Raw genomic sequence first — 21,772 nt, forward strand, 5'->3', positions numbered from 1 at the left:
AAATTTTTTTTTTCTTTTCTTTGTGTATAGCTGCTGATAATGTTTGCTTTTCTATTTTGAATTTGAAAGGGAACTCTTTTGATAATTCAGGTGTATACATATTGACTTTGTAAGTGTTGGTTTTTTTATGAAGATTTTCATTTGGAGGTGGGGAGGAGCTGGTGTCAGTGCAGTGGGTGGCCCTCCTTTTCTCCTCTTGAGGGTGGTCTGGGCAAGGACTAGCTTTTCCTGGCCTTAGTCACATAACAGTTGGATTGTCTATTTAAAAGCTTCTTTCACTGGTGATTTAAAGTAAGTCTAGTAATGAAGAAGTTAACATGAGGCAGCCTTTATGCATTCGTCTTAGAGCACATCATGCCAGTCTCAAGTTGGGACTTGTTAAAGCTGATCTTACTTAACATTCAAAAAGGGAAGTAGTGCAGGTTTAGTCAGAAAAAAAGTGTAATGCTTTGATGAAAAGAGCAGCTAAGAACCAGTCCATAACTTTATTGTTGTTCAAATCACCAAAAGGTTAACCTGCGTAATTTTTTTTTTCTGCTGATTTTTATAGCAAGTCTCACATTTCATAAAAGCCGCAGGAGACTTTATAACAGTAATTATCTTGCTGCTTCATTGGAAGGTCCTATTAAATGCAGGGAAGCTCTTTTAATAATAATATTGTTTGGCTATTACAAATCACAAATTTATTTGGAATACAGGACGACATCCTAGGGTATGTGTTTGTGTTTCTCTACCATAATGCTTAAAAAATTTTCTTGTTTTTTACTACAGAAGATTATTTTCTACTACTGAAGATTATTTTCCTTCTATATTTATATTACTTTTAAAGATATTGAACATGCAGACAGTTGAAATTATTGTTTAATTAGATTTCATCTAGATTTTCAAATTGACATTTTCCATGTCCTCCCCTATCCCCCCAGCAAGTGTTTTTGAGGGGACCTGTTTGAAGTTGGAATCATTGCAACAAATGTCCCACCCCTAACAATCTCAGCATGTATTTCCTAAGAACAAGGAATTCTCTTACCTAATCACGAGATTGATAATCCTATTATCAATCACGAGATTATGATTGAAACAACAATATTTTAAAATATTCAATCTGGGAGTTCCCTGATGGCCTAGTTGGTTAGGGATCCAGCATTGTCACTGCTGTGGCATGGGTTCAGTCCCTGACCTGGGAACTTCCTTGTGCCATGGGCGGGCCTGACCTCCCCCCAAAAATTCTGTCTATATTTTATTATTTTCCAGTAAAATTCTTCATATTTTTTTTATGTGGAACTAATCAATAGTGACACATTGCTTTTAGTTGTACTGGTTTACTCTTTTATTCTTTAAACAATCACTCTGCTTTTTTTTCTCCTTCTTTCTTTTTCTTTAATATCCTTGGCTTTTGAAAATTGATTCGCTCTGTATTTGCTAGGTCCATCCACTTAGTAAAGAGATGCTTCTAAATGTTTCTGAGGAGTTTGGGCATATTATTAGCCTGAAGTCTATATTGGGGTTTGGGAATGTGAAAGCAAATAGGAATATCTATACTCTTGTTTTAGTCTCCTGGTTCATGGGTCACCAGTCACAGCATTTGTAGATCCATCTCACCTTTTCTTTGGGATATTGGACAACTCATCCAATTTTTCCTGGTTTCACTGTTCTTTAAAACTAAGGTTCTGGTTTAATCACAGAACTTTAGATAAGACTCTCTATAACCTTTCAAAATATATTCTTAATGAGACAGAAGCACTCAAAGGAGGGGGAATGTTTCTAATACCTTTTAAAAAATGGAAATAGTAAAGGTGTTGATAAGTCTTCCCCCCTTTCTTTCCTTTCCTTCTTTCCTCTTTCTCTCCCTCCCTTCCTTCTTTTTTCCTTCCTTCCTTCCACCTTCCCTCCCTCTCTCCTCTTCCTTTTGTCCTTTCCTTCCTCCCTCTGCCATGCCCAGGGATTCAATCCTTGAGCCACATCAGTGACAGTGTCAAGTCCTTAACCCACTGATCCACCAGGGAACTCCCCCCCAGCCCCCTGCCCCCATTTACTGTGAGATATTGGCACACATATTGCTAAGGCTTACCTTGGTGGTCTTGTCATTTCTACTGTGCATACGACTACTTCCTCTGTCTACCCTTTCTTTGGCTTCTCTGTGTTGGTGTGGACCTGGCCATGATATCCCTTCCTCCAGCGTTGGTAGGCAGAGAACTTGTATTGTAGTTTTAATTTTCTCTGTCAGTATAAGCTCAGATGTATCCATTTCTTCTTAAAGGAAAACGCACTTATAAAAGGCCTCATAGTCCTTCTCAGTGTGCAAATTCATTATTACAAAACAGAGACAAGCAGGGATCTGATGGAAACATACTTCAAGTTGATCTGTCTGGAATGTCTGTGTCTTTTGCATGTAGCAGAACATACAACTAGGGTTGTAGTAAAATCTTCACCAGATCTTATGGTTCCATCTCTCTGTACACAGAAGGCACTCTAATTGGGGCTCACCACTCAGTAACTGGAAATTTGTGCTGAGTATAATTATTACAAGCCCTTTAATGTTTCATTGCTGAGATTCATATCTTTAGGTCCCTGTGCTTGAATTACTGTATGTAATATGTCATTTGAAATGATTTGTATCTGTTAGGTCTGCTTTAAGTAAAGCACTTACCTTTTTCTGGTATGAGAATTTCATGTGTAATGGCCGATTAAAGAGGAGGGATGATTTGGAGATTGAGTCTGGCGATATGCCTTCATCTGACTCCTGTCCTCACTCAATTGATACTCTTTTCTGTGCTTGGCTACTCGATCCATTTCTGAATTTTGGAAATCATGCTTGTGAGATTGGGTGGGGATAGGGGTCCAGTAACTGGGGCCATGTAGATACCGATGTGGATTTCAGCCTCTTCAGAGCTTTCTTACTTTGGGCAAGTTGTCATTGTACCCGAGCTTCAATTTCTTCTTCTGAAAAATGGCTACCTTGTAATAGTGTCAAATTTAAATGAGATAATATACAGATAGTTCCTACAGTGTTTGGAACTTGGTTGGTACTTAGTGAAGTGAGTGAGTGAATGAATATGAACGGGGGTGTCTTTTCCTGAATGTAAAGTTGGAATGATTAAGAATCAAAAACATTCCTCAACTAGGAAGTCAAGATAAGTACATAATATTTGGGTTGCCCTTAGAAAGCTCCTCATTTTCCTTATGATGAACTGATGGTTATTTGAAATACTTTTCATGTTCTTTTTTGTTCTTTCCCCTCTGAAAAGGAGGAAACTAGGATTAACTTTTTCAGACTATCTGAAATTGTGGGAAAGCCAAAAAGCTGAGGCCAGGCTACATGGGGCAAGAAGAGGGGGTGGTCTCTGTAGGGTCACTGAACTCGGGTTAAAGCTTCCTTCACGAGTTCGAGCATTTTTCAGTTGTAGGAAATTTCAGTGATAGGGTTAAATAGGATAAAAAAGATTAAAGAGCATAGCGTAATATATATATGTATGGTATAAATATAATGCGTAAAGCTAATATTTTAAGACATTAAAAGTATTCAGATACACATTATATAAAACTGCATAAGGTATATATCACTAAGTAAGGTCACCTGCAAGCACCTAATGTTTAAGCTGAATTTTAAGAATAATGATAGAGGGAGTTCCCATTGTGGCTCAGCAGTAACAAACATGACTAGTATCCATGAGGATGCGGGTTTGATGCCTGACCTCACTCGGTGGGTTAAGGATCTGGTGTTGCCATGAGCTGTAGTGTAGGTTGCAGGTGCAGCTTGTATCCCACATTGCTGTGTCTGGGGTATAGGCCGGTAGCTGCAGCTCTGATTTGACCCCTAGCCTGGGAACTTCCATATCCCGTGGGTGTAGCCCTAAAAAAATAAATAAATAAAAATAAAGGTAGACATTCTATTATTATGTCCCAGGGTGTTACATTTGAGTTTTATTATAGAAGTGGCAAAAGCTCCTATGCTGAGTAAGGTATTGTGCTTTTTAAGAAACTGGTTTACATGCTTTCTCTTGTATTGTTTTTTCTTTCTCTTTGATTACTCCTCCCACATCCTCAGCTCCCGTCCAGTTGTTGTCCTTGTTCCCCTTTCTTTCCCCCACCCTGTTCCCACTAGAAATACTTTATACTAGAATGAGTGAGGGCTGGGCGTCAGAAACGCAGGCATGGAGATGTCTGAAGGGTTGGCACAAACGTTTTTGCCCAGAGCTGGTTCTCTGGGTTGTATGGTTACCCCCCCGCCCCATTTGATCTGCACCTTTGTTCTGGTGGCTGTTTCACATGGAACATAGGAAGGAGCTGCTCTACTTGTTCTTAGAAACCCTTGGGGAAAAGCTGAGCTAATAGAACAGCTGTTCTTATTTCTTCCTTGGACCTCTTGTAACCTGACTTGTCCTGCATGGCAAGATAAGAGCAGCTCGTAGTCCCTCACTTCGTGTTACAAACTGGGGCTCTGCCGCACATCCTCCTTATATGACCACTGACCCCATAGTTGTAGATTCGTCATATTTGACCTTCCCAAAGTACAGGATTCTGTTGACTGTCACTTTCTCCTTGAACCTCTCTTGGTCCTTGGTTCCCAAGGAACCTCTTGTTACTCCCTGTAGCTCATCAGCTCCTATCCCCAATCCCAGGCATCTTCACCAGTTCCTCCTTTTGTGTCTGATCTGCCCATGAGACTTGGTGCCTGGCTCCTTCCTTATTCTTTCCCTTTCTTAGAAAAGATAATTCCCTCTGCTTTGGACCTAGCCCTGTCTTCAGAGCCCTGCACCCACATTTTACCCCCACTGGCTAGATCCTTGACCCAGCTCTCTCACTGGAACTTCTCACCCAGCACAGTCATCATAATCCAGCACATCCCCCAAGCTAATGTTTTTCAAAGCAGTGAGTCTTTATCCTTTTTCTGAGATCTTGGATAAAGAAGTGGTACAAATATACAATGGAATATTACTCAGCCATAAAAAGAATGAAATAATGCCATTTGCAAAAACATGGATGGACCTAGAGATTATCATACTAAGTGAAGTAAGTCAGACAAAGACAAATATATGAGATCACTAATATCTCGAATCTAACAAAAAATTATACAAAAGAGCTCATAAAACACAAATAGACTCATGTTTCGAAACCAAATTTAGGTTACTGAAGGGGAAATGTGGTGGGGGGAGGGATAAATTAAGGGGTTGGGACTGACATATACACAGTGCTGTATATAGGTTACAAGGACCTATTGTATGATAATCAACTCAATAACCTATATGTGTAATAAACTGTATGGGAAAAGAATCTGAAGAACAGATGTATGTATAACTAATTTACTTTGCTGTACACCTGAAATTAACACAACTCCCTAAGTTGACTATATGCCAATAAAATTTATTTAAAAGAAAAAAAGCAATGAGTCTCAGTTGGAAGGGAGTGTGATGGGGATTATGGACCCCATTGAGAATATATTTTGCATGTGAATCACATACATTTTTGCATATAAATCCATACTCTCCAGGGATCTTGGACTCAAAACTTCTCTCTCTCATCTCTGTCTCTGAAAATGTCTCTAAGGTCCATGTCAGGTTTCTTTTCCCTGGGATCTTGCCTGCGTAGATGCAAGACTTCCTGACTTGACTTGACCTCCTGGCCTCAGTGGCTCCATTAATTTAGAATCATTCTCTTGCTGGCAAATTGATTTTCCTAAAGCTCAGCATAGAAAGTTGTCTTCAGTTCAGAACCCTTCAGTGGTTCACGGAGAACTCCAAACACCCCCACAACCCAACATGCTGTGTGGTAGGGGTCTCATCCCCTTCCCAGGCTCATCTTCCATATGCACATGCTACAGCCTTGGGCCCTTGGTGGCCCCTAATGCCCTGGCCACAGCACCGCAGGATTGGAAGGCTCTGTTTTATCCATCAGGGCCCAGCTCAGGCTTTCTTCTCCTGTGAGCCTCCTCCGCAGTCTCTCCATTTGGCCTTAGCTGCCTTTTCCTCTGAGCTTCTTGGGTGAGTTAATTGTGTCTCTCATTCTACATGCCCCGTCTAGATTCACAATGGTGTGTGTACAGCTTCCAGAGAGGCAAAGGGCCCAGCACAAAGGACACAATGCAGGAATGAGTGTCTGAATGAACCAGTCAATCCAGTCTTTGTGATCTTACTCCTCTTAGGAACTCTGGAGAGCTGGAGGGACCCCCGGAGCCCTCACAGGGTCCACAGTTGAATTGTTCATACACCTGAGGTTGTTGAAACTTTTCTGTGTTGAGACCTCACCTTCCCTCTTCGGGAGCCCCCCTCCTTATCATCTCATTGCTGGGGCTTGAGGTCACCTCGGAGGAATTCAGCTTGTCCTGTCAAAGAGTTGGTGGAGCAGAGCCTTGAGGTGTGGTCTTGAGGGTTCCTGGCTGGGTATCTCTCCCAGCTCTGCCTCTGCTTGCTGGGGGGTCATGTGTACTGGGGCAAGGCATCTCTTCACTTTGTGCCTCAATTTTGTTTTATTTTTTTCTCCCCACCAGGGAGCCCTATGGGCCCAATTCCCTCTCCTGGGGTGGTTGTGAGAAATAGAAAGGTGATAATCCTTGTAAAATGCATCCATAGCATGGTGTGTGGCACATAGCAAGCATTCAGTAAAGGAGCAACAGGTTCTGGGAGGTGCCTGTCATCTTCTAGGCCAAGGATAATTAACTGGCAGCATGTGGGCTATGGTGGCCCACACATGAATGTGTTGTTTTGGTGGGATCAGGGGATGGGGTAGCCAGAGAAGTCTTAAAAATAACAGAAAATGTAACAGAGGAGTCTGGATTTATGATTTTTCCTGGGAACATTAGAGAATCTTCAGTTATAAATATAGTGATTAAAATATGAGATCAGAAGCCGTAATCTGAATTAGAGTCCTAGCTTTGCTACTTATAAGCTGTGTGACTCCATGCAAGTTGCTTAACTAATCTGTTTCTTAACTTCTTTTCTCTAAAATGGAAATAACAATAACACTGGTAGCCTTCCTGGGATTATTAAATGTTACAGTATATTTAAAGTTCTTGTCACACCTGCCTGGTACATAGTAAATAGTAAATAATGTGTGCTGTTTCTGTTCTTGCTGATGCTGGCTGTACTACTGCTATTGCTACTAAGCTAGCAATCCTGGGCCCACTTCCCTCCAGTGCCAGCAGCTGGCACTGAGTTGTAGATGACCTTGTAAGCGGGACATGAACTTTCCAGGTAGCCGTAGTCTGCATTAGAGCCTGTCACCTTAGATCTGTCCTGCCTTCTAACTAACAATTTTGTTTGTCTCCTGTGGACAGATCTCACTGTTGGGCATTCATGTCCAAGAGTGCTGTGAATCAGTCTTTATGGATGTCTGAACCTCAAGCAACTTTTAGCACACTGGTTCTTAAAATGTGACCCAAATTGATAGCATCTTTGTCTCCTGGAAACTTGTTCCCAGGCTCACTCCAGCCGCACTGAATCAGAAACTCTGCGGGTGGGCTTAGCAATCTTTCCAGCTTGTTCTGATACCCAGTAAAGGTTGATAATCACTGGCTTAACACATGTGTTCTATATTTATATTACCTGTGTTTAGTTTCTATGTAAAATTGAAAATGTTGAGTTGTATTTCCAGACACTTCAAATGATTTGTAAATTCCACACTTTCCTCAATAGGGCTGCTCTCTTGCCGACGTGTATTCTCTTAGCTTAGAGACGCTGCTCGCTGTGGGTTCCTCGGCTCTAGAGGTTTTGTTCTGTTCAAATCTATGTGAACTTTGATCTATTAACTTTGGAGAAATACGGTTTGCCTGGGGTGATGGTCAGACTTTTTTAGAAGGAAGACGTCAGAAAGTTATGGAATGAGATGCTTTTAAGTAGATATGGAATATATTAAGTAATGAGCTTAATAAGATCGAATAGTTATTTTATACTCTGATGTAATGATAACTTGATCAGTCATCTAACTTCTGCGAGTTAGGAATTCACACAACTTCTCTGCCTCTTCCTTCTCCTTTTACAGTAATTTCTTTTGGTTTCTGAAGAATAATTCTGTGTGGGGCAATATCCTTTCCTACTTCCTCTGCACCCGGGGTATTCGGAAAGCCTTATCTAGTAAAAATAATTACATTTTAGCTTTTGGCAAAAGCCCTTAATTGTGCTCTGAGCTTATGCACTTTACCAAAGCTTTTTTTTTTTTTTTTTAATCCTCTTGCCTCTGTTCTATGTGTCATTAATTGGCTATAGTTGCTTTTCATCCTATGAATGTGATTTTAAGATGACTGGAATATGCCTCTTCTCTAACTTCTTGGTTGATTATTTCATTCTACACATCAGGTACTTTGCGTTTGACTATAATATTATTTTAATGGAAGGAAATATTTGTGTTTATGAAGGATAGATTTTCTATTGAAATTTTATTTTGAAAGTTCTTTCTAAAAAAGGTATTCATTATCTATAGCCATTCGGTGCATATTGAAAATATTATTAGAAGTGAAAGGCATAGGTTATATCACCAAGCATAGTTTGAAGGGTGGCTTAGATGCAGTTACTTAGTAGATAGAATCTGCTTGTGATTGTGTAATGTACTCAGTAACAGTAACGTGGATTTAGTGACATCTCTAATAGTTACCATGACTTAATATTTTTATTTTAGCAAATGAAAATCAGAAGTCTAAGTACTTTCTAAAAGAGTTTTGCTGACTGTAATTTGCCACAGCTACACATCTTGCTTAACCAAAACCAACAATACATAGCTGCAGCATTTTGTTAATAGCTTTAAAACTGAAATTACCTTCTGTCATAAGCTCTTTAGTAATCTTCCTTCCTGACTATTCACTAGTGAGCCCCCAAACACCCCCACTTCCCAGGCCTGTGTGCACATGCTATAGCAGACTAACTGAAAAGAGCTTGAGCTTTCAAGAAATTTATTATTTTGATTAAAAAAAAAAATCAGTGAGAATTGGCTTCCCTGGTATGTAAAAATAAAGCTAGTTTGGTATATTTTATCAAATACTTATTTATTGCACAATGAAACACAATCTCTGCCCACCGAAGTACACATGGCTTATCAAAAGTTGGTTACATGTGTGAGCCAGTAATTACAAAGCGGCATGAGAAGTACAGTAGTTGAGGTGTGATAACATACAGATGAGGGAGTGACTGGGTTTGGGGTTGTGGTGGGAACTTAGCCAGCTGAGATTTCATGAATCAAGTGATGGCAACCTAGGCTTTCATGGATGGATATGAGTTTTCTTGGTGAGTCAGAGGGAAATTTACAAGTGCAATGACACAGGGCAAAAAGGAGCGTGGCATGTTCTGATAATTATAAACTTCTAGGAGAGTGTAAAGTTGCCAGGATGAAGAACAGTTAGGAGAAAAGGCCAGAAAGGCAGGCAAGTTCCAGGGCCTTCAGAGCCTTAGAGGCCATGGAAGGAAGCCTGGGCTTCACATTCTGATGGTTGGAGCTAGTGACACATCTATGAAGCATGACTTCCCCTTTGTATGTTTTATCTAGAGGATTCAAATCTTCATCCCCAATTCCAAAACAAAATACTTAGTGTTTTGTTTTGTTTCTAAACTACAAAGCAATTCAGGAAAAAATGTGAAGGTAAATAAGTACAAGTAGGTCACCATCCTTTAAAAGTTTCCCAGTATGAATGTTATGGATTGTAGGACATATTCTATTTTAAATGTTTGAGAGTTCCCGTCATGGCTCAACAGAAGTGAATCTGATTTGTATCCATGAGGAGGCAGGTTCCATCCCTGGCCTCGCTCAGTGGGTTAAGGATCCAGAGTTGCCCTGAACTATGGTGTGGGTTGCAGATGTGACCTAGATCTGACATTGCTGTGCTATGGTGTAGGCCAGCGGCTACAGCTCCCATCTGACCCCTAGCCTGGGAACCTCCATATGCTACGGATGTGACCCTAAAAAGCCAAAAAATAAAAGTTTGTAATTCATTGTCTGTGGGAAGTATTGTGGGATATACCAAGGAAACATATTTTTGGTCTTCAGAACATACTGTCTTTCTTAAAGAATCTGAATCACCTGTGGGGGGATGTAGTCAAGAATACAGCTAGAGAAATCTGTGTCGAGGGCCCTAAAACATAGCCAAAGAGTGAGGGAAGTAATTGTTTTCAACCCGAGATATGAGGACAGAGCATAGAGAGGCTGACCCAGGAAGGCTTCGCTGAGTAGGTAAAGTTATTTAGCTACCATTAGAGAACTGGCCAGGCAGAGGGAGGATTCCAAAAAATGAGAATACAGTATTCTTGCCCTGAAATTGCGCATACTTAGGCTGTAAGCAGAGTATTTCAGTTACAATATTTTAGATATCTTAAGCGGCTTCATATTGTTGTTTGTGCCTCCCGTGGTGTAGTGACGTGCTGTGGAAGAGGTTCTTTGTCATTATAAAGAGAAACTCCTTCCTCCTGGGTGTCAGAGGACTTTCTGACCTACTCCAGGTGCTTTACATCGAGCATCCCTTTCAACCTCAAGCTTCAGTTTTTACCAAAGGACTTTCAAGGTGGGTTTATAGTTTTTAATAAATCAGCAAGGGGGATACAAAAGCACTAGTGTTGTTTGAATTACATGTGCGAAAGAGTGGGAGTGGAGGTTTTTTGGAATATGCATTTCCCCTTAATAAATCTTTTCCAAAATATGTGAATGCTCTGGAACATATGACCTCTAGTGGCCATTTGCTTTCTACTGCCTTCCCTTACTGATATTTCATTCTGCTTATGAGTAGATCTGCATGGAATTAAAATGTCTATAATCCTTTCTGTATACCAGGATACTGAAATGTAAGAAGGCATTTGTTTTAATCCATTTTTCTTTCATTGCTTAAATTTGATTTACATACTTGTCTTTTGAAGTCTTGTCAATACATAATAATTAACCACTATAAAGTTATCACTCTAGGATTATATTGTCTGACTGACTTGTATGATTTTCTTGGGTGGATGTTGTGATCTTTCTCCCTTTCATACATGGTACCCTTTCTATGAATTTTTTACATAAGAATATATATATTAGGGGGTCCATGCAAATATTAGTTGCAGCCAAAAGTAGAGTTGATTCTTTAGCTAGAAACAATTGATTTTGCAGTCGACAGTTGGTCTTACTGTTGGTTTGACTCTGAGTGTATGGGACTCTGGCGAAATGAAATGGAGCAAAGCACACGAAGAAGACAGCCACTACAACAAATACTTTACCTTCTAGCCTTTTGTTGTTTTTGCTGTCCTTACTTTTGGCCTTCCTATAAGAATTGTATACCTTTTTTGCAATCACCACATAAAACAGAAGCATTAGGGCAAAAACAGTCCAGAAAATGAACTGGCATATGTAATTCACCACTTCATGCCATTTCAGCCCCAGAGGGCCCTTTAAAGAGGCACACTTTTTCACAGAGGATGGTGTGGCTTCCTTGTTGCTTAAGATCATATTTGGCAGGGAGATGAGGAACAAAACGAGCCAGACCAGGCTTGAGATGGCTCTTGCAAAAGCAGGTTTTTGTACGAAAAATTTTCCAAAAGGTTTGATGATCTTGAGGAACCTGTCAAAGGCGATGAGTCCCAGCAGTATGATGCCTACATACATGGTCTCATAAAAGATGACAGCAGAGAAACGACACACAAAGGCTCTGAGTTGCCAGGGTCCAAGGCGTGAGTCAGAGAGGATTTTAAATGGAAGCGTGAGCGTCATTATCAAGTCAGCCACCAAAGTGTTTTTGAGGTAGACAATGAAGGTGGAGGAGCTGGGGATGTAAATGAACACCCATAGGGCCAAAGCGTTCAGCAGGATGCCAATGAAGAAGACAGCAGTGTAGATGGCTGGGAACACCAGCTGTGCTGTCTGCATGTCCCTGGGGCACCGCTCAGACCCATTGAAACCCTTCACCACTGTGGCGTTCATGATGTCCAGTGTCAGCTGTTACAAATAGACATAGACTCGAAGTAAAACACGAAGAATTTCATGATTTCAAAATGCTCCTTGTTAAAAACAGACTTTAGGTTTGCAGCATATTAAAACTTAACATTTATTCATTTCATTCATTAGATCAGTTGAGAAGTCATACGTTGTTTCTGGTTAAAATTTTTTTTTTTTAATTTTTTTTGTCTTTTATTTTATTTTATTTTTTTTGCCATTTCTTGGGCCGCTCCCACGGCATATGGAGGTTCCCAGGCTAGGGGTCTAATCAGAGCCGTAGCCACCGGCCTACGCCAGAGCCACAGCAACGCGGGATCCGAGCCGCGTCTGCAACCTACACCACAGCTCACGGCAACGCCGGATCGTTAACCCACTGAGCAAGGGCAGGGACCGAACCCGCAACCTCATGGTTCCTAGTCGGATTCGTTAACCACTGTGCCACGACAGGAACTCCTGGTTAAAATTTTTGAAGCACAATACATTTTTGGTATTTGTAATAGTGCCATTACCTTCACACCCTGATGGAATCCAAATGACTGGTCTGCCTCATTCATAAGTGCTACTTTTAATGTGGCAGTAAAACAAAACCTGCTTAAGAGGTAATTATTCATGTCAGATTCCTCTACATTATATAACCTCTTATGCTCATAATCAATGGTTTGTAGAATGTTAACCTTAAAGCATTTCCCCCCTTGAACATATTCCATCATTTATAAACAAGCTGCTCTTAATAATAGTTGAAATTTACCTTTGTGTGCGAGGATACTCAGCTCAGTATCTTCGGATTAAGGCAGTCATTAGTTAAGCCCATGAAGAGCCTGTGAAGCAAGTGTCTGCTTTTTTATACCGAGTTTCCTTCCTCATTTCCACATACGCAGTGTGATCCATTAGAACCTCTTCATATGCAGTCCTTTGGGGTTTTTCTTATAAGGAACCTCTTTTGTGGACTGTTAATCTACAATGGCTTGGATAAATCAGTTTAGTTGCAGTTTGACAATATTGATTCTTCCAATCCAAGAACATGATATGTCTTTCCATCTGGTTGTATCATCTTTGATTTCTTTCATCCACATCTTATAGTTTTCAGAGTGCAGGTTCTTTGCCTCCTTAGGTAGGCTTATTCCTAAGGTTTTTTGTTTTGTTTTGTTTTGTTTTGATATGATGCTTAATGGGATTGTTTCCTTAATTTCTCTTTCTGATATTTTGTTATTAGTGTTTAGTAATGCAAGAAGTTTCTGTGTATTAATTTTGTATCCTGCAGCCTTACAAATTCATTGATGAGCTCTAGTAGTTTTCTGGTAGCATCTCTAGGATTTTCTATGTATAGCGTTATGTCATTTGCAAACAGTTACCATTTTACTTCTTCTTTTCAGATATATGTATATATACACACACACACACACATATATATATATATATACACATATACACACACATATACATATATATATACACACACACACATATATATATACATACTTGTCTTTTTAGGGCCACACCTGCAGCATATGGCAGTTTCCAGGGTCGAATCAGAGCTGTAACCACTGGCCTACACCACAGGCACTGCAACGTGGGATCTGAGCCTTGTCTGTGACCTGCACCACAGCTTATAGCAATGCTGGATCCTTAACCCACTGAGTGAGGCCAGGGATCAAGCCCACATCCTCATGAATCCTAGTCAGGTTTGTTACCGCTGAGCCATGATGGGAACTCCTCTTCTTTTCAAGTTTGGATTCCTTTTACTTCTTTTTCTTCTCTGATTGATGTGGCTAGGACTTCCAAAACTATGTTGAATAACAGTGGTGAGTGTGGGCATGCTTGTTTTGTTCCTCATCTTAGAGGAAATGCTATCAGCATTTCACAATTGAGAACAATGTTAGCTGCAGGTTTGTCATATATGGCCATTATTATGTTGAGGTAGGTTCCCTTTATGCCCACTTTCCAGAAAGTTTTTATCAAAAGTGGGTGTTTCTATCACTGTCTTCCAGCTCACTTTTTTTGTTCTTCTTCCTCGGTTATTCTGCTATGGATTCAGGTATTGTATTGCTCATCTTTGTTTGTTCTTTAAATCTTCTAGCTCTTTGTTAAACATTTCTTGTTATTTCTGTGCCTCCATTCTTTTTTCCAAGATCTTGGGTCATCTTTTTCAGGTAGATTGCCTGTCTCTACTTCACTTAGTTCTTCTAAGGTTTTATATTGTTTCTTTGTCTGGAACATATTTATCTACCATCTCATTTTGTTTCACTTTCTTTGTTTGTGGTCTTGTTTCCATAGGCTACAGGATCATAGTTCCTCTTGCTTCTGATGTCTTCCCCCGGTGGGTAAGGTTGGTCCAAGGGCTTGTGCAGGGCTCCTGGTGGTGGCCATGTCAAGAGGTGGCTGTGAGCTCAGTACAGCTTTAGACAGCCTGTCTGCTGATGAATGAGGCTGTGTTCCCATCCTGCTGGTTGTTTGGCCTGTGGTACATCAGCATTGGAGCCTGCAAGCTGTTGAGTAGGGCTGCATCTTGGTGCCAAAATGGTGACCTCTGGTAGAGCTCATGCCAGTCAGCATCCTGGGACCTCTACTACCTGTGTCCTTGCCCTTCCTGTGAGCCTCAGCTGCCTCCTGCCTCCCAGGAGACCCTTCAAGCCCCACTGTTAGGTCTGGCCTAAACCCCTGTGGCGTAACTGCTTTGTGCTGGTTCCCAGTGCACATGAAACCCTGTGTGCGCCCTCCAAGAGTAGAGTCTTTGTTTCCCCTAGTCCTGTGGAACTCCTGTGCTCTAGGCCTTCAAAGCCAAATGCTCTGGGGATTTTTTTTTTTTTCCCTGATGCCAGACCTTTAAGTTGGGGAGCTGAGGTGGGGCTCAGGACTTTCATTCATTTGAAAGAACTTGTGCAATATAATTAGTTTGTAGGGCAGCCATTCAGTGGGTATATGATTTGATTACCTTGCAAAAGTGTCCCTGTTACCATCTCATTGTGGCTTCTTCATTGTCCTTGACTGTAAAATGTCTTTTTTTGTTACCTTCCAGTCTTTTTTTTTTCTTTTTTTTGTCAGTGGTTATTCAGTGGTTAGTTTTGATTTTGGTTTTTGTGGTAGAAGATGAGCCAAGTCTTTCTACTCTGCCATCTTGCCTGGAATCAAGAGGTTGCTTTTAGTTTGGATGCTTGCTGCCTCTTTTCTCAGTGTGTCCTGGCCATTATCCCTTTGCTATTGAGTGTGTAAGTGCAGTGGCTCTTGCACCCTCCTTGACAGCAGGAACAGGGCTTTGTGCCTCATTGCAGGCCCTGAAGGTGGCAGCTGGGACCTGAACACTTCCAGGACAGCGAGGGCAGTGTTTGGCTCCTGCTAGTGGGTTTCGCAGAGATTACTGAGGTTCACATGCTCCATGCCTGCCTGCAAGCCCTGCAGGGGAAGCAGGGGCTAGCATACTCCCAGGATGGCAGGTGCAGGCAGAGTCCATGGGTTTTGCAGGGATGATTAGGGTCATGCACTCCTAGGGCAGTGGGCGGAGGGCTCCACTCCAGCTTGTAGCCCCAAAAGGGTGGTCAGGGCCCACTTACTCCCAGGAGAGTGTGAGAGAGCCTGGTGCCTGCCCATGAGTCTGCAGGGGTGGCTGCTTCTGCACTTCCAAGACAGTGGGGATAGTGCCCAGTGCCCCCTCAGAGGTTTTGCAGGCATGGCTGGGGCTCACACAGTCCCAGGACAGCAGGGACAGAGCTTGGCACTTGCTTGCAGGTCTCCTATCTGTAGTCTGCCTCTGGAGCCCACTGTGGTGGAAATTTGCATCTACCCTCAGAATTTCTGTAAGCAGTGGATGTCCTGCTGCCCAAGAGCACTCACAGGGGAAGAAGCTCTTAAGGCAGTCTTGCCCCTCTCTTTTCATGCCCCAATAGTGGCAACTTGCCTGTCTGGTGGGACCAGGTTTCTTCTGAGTACACCCTCAGTTTTCACAGCCAGGCCTCTGCAGGCTGTCTCTGCATGGTCAACCCTGGGTGTCTCCCTGGGTCTGATTTCTGAAGCTTCAGCTCCCAGCCCCGACTGCAGTGATGAATGACGGTCTTAGGCTGGGCAGCACAGTGCAGTGGTGCTGACCTGTGCAGTTTACATTTTTTGCCTTTTGCAAACTGGTTGCTGTGCTCTTCTCCTAGGCTCTGAAGCTCACCCTCTGTTCAGGCTGAACCCCCCACCAGTGAGAAGATTTGCTAGGTAACGGGCACCATTTCTCCTTCACAGCTCCCTCCCTGAGTGCAGGCCTCATTCCAATTCCTTTCCCTCTTTATCTTTCTCTTTTTTTTTCTTTCTCCTTTTGTCCTACTGGATTTCATGTGGGTTTCCTTGCCCCTTTGGAAGTCTGAGGTCTTCTGTCAGTATTTGGTAGATGTTCCATGTGAATTGTGCCACTCGTAGATTTATTTTTAATATTTTTTTTGGTAGGAGGAGGTGCGTTCCATATCCTGCTCCTCTGCCATCTTGGTCCTGTCCTGGTTATGCTTATTTATGACTATGTCCTTGGCGTTAAAATCTCATCCAGCTGTTGTGACGTAATTTTGTGAAACTGGCAGACCTTTTTTTTTTCTTCTCTCGGCCAAAAGCCTCTCCACTGCTTATTCTGGGTATCTTTTCTTTTATATTTCACTGGAATTCAACTCATATGAACACCCTGTCCTGCCTTCCAATTCACTTTTTCCTCCAAGGGTGCTAACTGTGAAGTCTGCACTTCTGTCTCTGAGGGTTGCTGCCCATTGTGGCCTGAGCTCAGCGGGCCCACAGGGCCCAGGAAGCCAATCAGGAAGCCCCCATGCGGAGGCCCATAGCCACTCTTAGAATCTCTGAGATTAAATGATGTCTCTTCTAAGAGTTTAAGGCAGTTAGACCCAGATTTGGGGGGTTAGGATTCCAGAATCACCAATTATTGGGTTTGAGATAATAGACAAATGATTTAGTAGCTCTGTGTCTCCTTTTCCTCATCTGTGTAGTGGGTTTAATAAGAATATATCCCTGCGTGTTGAGAGGATGAAATGAGTACATAGAATAGAGCCGGCTACACATCAAGCACTAAAAAATGTTAACCACTCACTGTGAGTCAATTGCAAATTTAAATGGGGGTATACTATTAGAAAAGCCCCCTTAGAAATCTATTCTGATTTGCGATTGCATCCAAGTGCTGAAGACTTCAGGAATTTCACCAGTCAACCTTGGGCTAAGTTCTATAAAATTTTTGAAAGGATGTAATTGCTGCTTTTGTATAGAGAAAGTTGTTGTCTGTGAAAAAATGTTTCCCTGCCACATAGGTAAAGGGAAAGAGGAAATCAGGAAATCTTATGAGGGAATTGTGGAGTTCTTCATGGTGAGTTTCACTTCATATTTCTTGCTACACGTTTGTCCACAGAATTGAACCAGACTGTGGTTGGCTCTAATGAGAATTTTGGCTGCCGTTGCTGGAATTCTGAGAATAAAGATTTCATATCCTACTGGACATATTTTTGTGGCAATATGATACCTAAAAATTATGGTTGAAACTACCCATTAGGGGCACAGTTTGAAAAATTGGTGTTTGACCCAAATAAATCGATTCTTGGAAATACAGATTCTGGATTTTATCAGTGTTAACAGATTTGTTTGTTTGTTTACTTCATTAGAGAATAAATACAAGCAAGTTAAAAATTTAAGTTGAAGGATTAGACTTATGTAATTAAGTATAAATTTCCTGACCACTCCAAATCCATTACTTAGGTGAAGCTTTGGAATAGTTTCAATTTAAACAAAGGAAATGCTGTACAAGATAGTTTCATAATGTGAAAACTGGAAATCGCATTTTGGTAAAATTTCAAAATGCAAAAGTGTGGGAAACCTCAAAGAGGAACTGATTTATGGTGCCATTTCTAGAGTTACAGAAGTGTCTTCTTTTAAATATGGTAGGTTTCAAAATGTTTGACCATAGTAAGTATCCTTTATGTCCATGTGCTTCATATCTATCAGCTACTGTCCCTTTGTTCACAGTGGTGCCGGTGCCAGAGAGGGGTGGGGTGGGGTGGGTGGTTCTTTCACCCTTGAAGGCATATCTGAGAGGCTCTGATGGGACAGGGGTGCTGCCTCAGGAGCCAGAGCGTCTGAGTTCAATTCCTTATTTTAGCTTTACTTTTCCCATGACTTTGGTCAAGTTATTTATGCTCTTTATGAACCCATTGCCCCGTCTTAACAATGAAAAGAAGAAATAGTGTTTGCTTGATAAGGTTGTTAAGGGGATAAAATGAGTGAATTGTTTGCCAAGTACTTTGAATAATGCCTGTCAAATGGTATGTGTTACTAAGTTTCTTTTTTAAATGAAAGTGAAATACCGTGTACACCTGTAGGGATAGTGCAGCAGCAACAGGAGAGAATAAAAAAAGGCAATTGAAAGTCCTAGAAATTATTCCAATTTGGTAAGCTCCTAAACTAAACATTTATTTTTTTACTTTTCTTTTTCTTTTTCTTTTTAGGGTCGCACCCAAGGCATATGGAGGTTCCCAGGCTAGGGGTTGAATCGGAGCTGTAGCCGCCCGCCTATACCACAGCCACAGTAATGCTGGATCTGAGCCTCGTCTGTGACCTATATCACAGCTCATGGCAATGCTGGATCTCCAAACCCACTGAGCGAAACCAGGAATCAAACCCACAACCTCATGGTTCCTAGTCAGTTTCGTTGACTGCTGAGCCACAGCGGTAACTCCTAAACTAAACATTTAAAATCTATCACACTCAAACAGAATTAATCAAAACCAATGAAATCATGCTAGCTGTACTGTTCTGATTGTGTGATCTTCCTTAATTCTTGTGACAGCCCATAGAGATCTGTCCCATTTTACAGACGAGAAAGTGGAAGCACAGAATTTAAGCATTTTGCCAAGTCCTGCAAACTAAAGCCTCCTGCAAAACTGCATAGCCTGGTTCCAGAGCTGCTGCTTGGATCCAGCCGCTCTCTCTTCTGACTGCAGAAGCCAGAGACAGGGTGAATGTGGAATTATTTAACAAATTCTGGAGTTTTTGAGCTGGGTGTTACTGAATGATGAGTGAGGAGGTACAATCAACTACAATTTCACGGATTTATGGAACTCGTTGTCACAAAGTGAGATGCCAGGTTGAAAACATACATTTTTTCATACAGGAGATAATCAAATATATAATGAAAAGTCATAGAAATTAGAGGCCTGCCAAATGGGAATAGGTGAATTTTTGCATTTTTAGTCTCCCTAGGGATTTTCTTTTGGATCAGAGTTAACATTATAAAGATTTCTCTTGATGTGGTAACAAGTACCATATAAGTGATATGAGAAAGTATTTGCTTTGGTGTGGAATGAAAGTCAAAGTGAAAGCCTCACAGACGAGGCTTATACTTCCCATCAAAGGACAAAATGGAATTTTTTCATGTTATATGAAAGTGTTTAAAATCCCACACTGGATTAACCAAGTTGTCATAATGTCAAATAAATTATGCAATTTAGGGAGTTCCCACTGTGGCTCAGTGATTAAGTTGTCATAATGTCAAATAAATTATGCAATTTAGGGAGTTCCCACTGTGGCTCAGTGGCTATGAAGATGCAGGTTTGATCCCTGGCCTTGCTCAGAGGGTTAAGGATCCAGCGCTGCCATGAGTCGTGATGTAGGTTGCAGATGTGGCTCGGATCTGGCATTGCTGTGGTCGAGGCTGGCAGCTGCAGCTGTGATTTGCCCCCTAGCCTGGGAACTTCCATAGGCTGCAGGTGCAGCCCTCAAAAGAAAAAAAAATCTTGCCAGAAAGGAAGATTGTACCCATTTGTGGTCTCACTGAGTAGAATTATCCAATACTATTATTAAAAATATTTTAAATCAATTCTAAACTTATAAGTGAAACAAGCTATGTCATGTAAGTATAAATTTATTGGTTTATAGTGAGGGTATATATCTTTTCCTATTTTTATTGCCAAATTTGTGTTTCTCTTGAAAATTGATTCTTATTGCCCTTTCCCCTCGGGGGGGGGGGGAAATCAGACTTTTTCTTTATTTACTGGCTTATACGAGTATTTGTACACGTTTAGTTCCCATGTTGTCGTTGTATGGCCACCTTGGGTGTTACCAGCCAACAGTGATTACCTTGATCAACCACAGGAATCTATAAGTGTTTTCTGTTCAAAGCTGCTGACCCAGTGAACTGCAGGAAGAGAGGGTTCTTTTTCTTTGTTGGGCTTTTCTCCCTATTTTTAGAGTTCTAGTCCAGGGGTTGCCAATCTTCTAAAGAGCAAGTTAGTAAATACTTAGGTTTTGAGCCATGTAGTCTCTGGCACCACTCCTCAATCCTGTTGTTCTAGCAGGATAGCAGCCATAGGTAAAACCTGAGTGGACATGGTTGTGTGCTAAGAAAACCTTATAGACACTGAAACTTGGATTTCGTATAACTTTAGTACAACATGAAATTCTGTTTTTCTTTTTTTCTCACAAGGATTTGGAAATGTAAAAACCATTCTTAGGTCACATGCTCCACAAAACAGGTGATGAGCTAGATTTGGCTTTCAGGCTAGAGTTTGTCACACTTGCATTTGACTGTTTATATCGGAAACTACTGAGAGAGGAGTTCCCATCGAGACGCAGTGGAAACGAATCCAACTGGGAACCGTGAGGTTGAGGGTTCGATCCCGGGCCTTGCTCAGTGGGTTAAGGATCCGGCGTTGCCTTGAGCTGTGGTGTAGGTCACAGACACAGCTTGGATCTGGCGTTGCTGTGGCTGTGGCATAGGTCGGCAGCTACAGCTCCAGTTAGACCCCTAGCCTGGGAACTTCCACATGCCTCGGGTGTGGCCCTAAAAGGACAAAAAGACCAAAAAAAAAAAAAAAAAGCTACTGAGAGAAACTGCCAATTACCGTCATCCTTGGGACATGTTAGCCACCAAGACTGTGGGCAACACTGTATTTTGTTTGAATCATCTTCTGAAGCTGAGGCTACAGAATTTGGCATCTCTCTCACCCTCTTTGAAGTTATTGTGAAGTATGAGATGTATTGTGTATATTAAAATTCCCAAAGCTAGTGAAAGTGACATGTTCTATGTATAATGAATACTCTATACATATTGACCTCTCAGTCTGTCTTGAATGGATTCAGTTTGATGTTTGATATAGGAGTGTATGCTTCTAATGCCTTTGAATAGAGAATTGTCAACAGGGCATGATTTAGAGTTTAATATAAAGTATTCATATTATATGTAAAACAGATAATTCTAAACTTTTTACAGTTGTTTTTGTTTTTTTGTTTTTTGGCTGCAGCATGTAGCAGCTTGATGTTGGATCTCAGTTCCCAGACCAGGAATTGAATCTGGGCCACAACTGTAAAAGCACTAAATTCTAACTACCAGATCACCAGGAAACTCCCTACATTTTTTTTTTTTTTTACAAAAATACTGTAATATCATTCACTTTTCTGTTTGTTTGTTTTTTTTTTTTCTTTCTCTTGTGGAAATTGTCATCTCAATGGATTATTTTAATCCAAAATGAAAGATTACACAATGGGCAAAGACTCCCTGAATAATCTCCCAACACCTCACATGTCCCTGGCAGCATGACATACCAGCTTTAGTCCACTCTCTACCCCTGACTTGGCTGCGCTGAGGGGTGGATCTGCCCTTCATTTTTCCCATATGTGAAATAAGACATTCAAATTAGTTGATCCTTAGTTTCTTTTCCAGCTCAAACATCCTGGTATTCTTACAGAGCATGTTTACTCATATGATATTAGACTGAATTGCATTTTTCTGTGTGGCAGAAACAGCTCCTGCTGTTGCTTCCAACAGTATGTAAAAATACGCATTTGTTTTGACACGTCTCTGTGTGCATTTCCACTAACATCCAAAGCTCGATTGTGGAAGTACCAGAGAAGAAAATGTAGCCATCAGAATAGA

The 21,772-nt window shown here is 41.2% G+C and overlaps 2 protein-coding genes across 13 annotated transcripts in view; one reads left to right on the forward strand and one right to left on the reverse strand.

The window, feature by feature from the left end:
* Nucleotides 1-21,772, forward strand: part of MED12L (mediator complex subunit 12 like) — a 354,280-nt gene that overhangs the window by 228,903 nt on the left and 103,605 nt on the right. The gene's annotated exons all lie outside the window — the stretch shown is intronic.
* P2RY13 (purinergic receptor P2Y13) lies at nt 8,951-13,197 on the reverse strand. Of its 2 annotated transcripts, none has more exons than XM_021069624.1 (2): nt 12,629-13,197; nt 8,951-11,900 (listed from the first exon to the last, which is right to left on the reverse strand). In XM_021069624.1, exon 2 carries the CDS (start codon nt 11,863-11,865, stop codon nt 10,864-10,866), a length of 1,002 nt encoding a protein of 333 aa, XP_020925283.1. In that variant the 5' UTR covers nt 11,866-11,900; nt 12,629-13,197; the 3' UTR covers nt 8,951-10,863. The 2 variants fall into 2 exon arrangements, with proteins under 2 accessions (XP_020925283.1, XP_020925282.1); XM_021069623.1 differs by having other exon boundaries at nt 8,951-11,880; nt 12,629-13,194.

This window comes from Sus scrofa, chromosome 13, assembly GCF_000003025.6.
Source record: "Sus scrofa isolate TJ Tabasco breed Duroc chromosome 13, Sscrofa11.1, whole genome shotgun sequence".
Classification (NCBI taxonomy): Eukaryota; Metazoa; Chordata; class Mammalia; order Artiodactyla; family Suidae; genus Sus; species Sus scrofa.

Bases quoted from the DNA above. Each gene is read 5' to 3' on its own strand.
- P2RY13 (XM_021069624.1), bottom strand. From the start codon at position 11,865: ATGAACGCCACAGTGGTGAAGGGTTTCAATGGGTCTGAGCGGTGCCCC.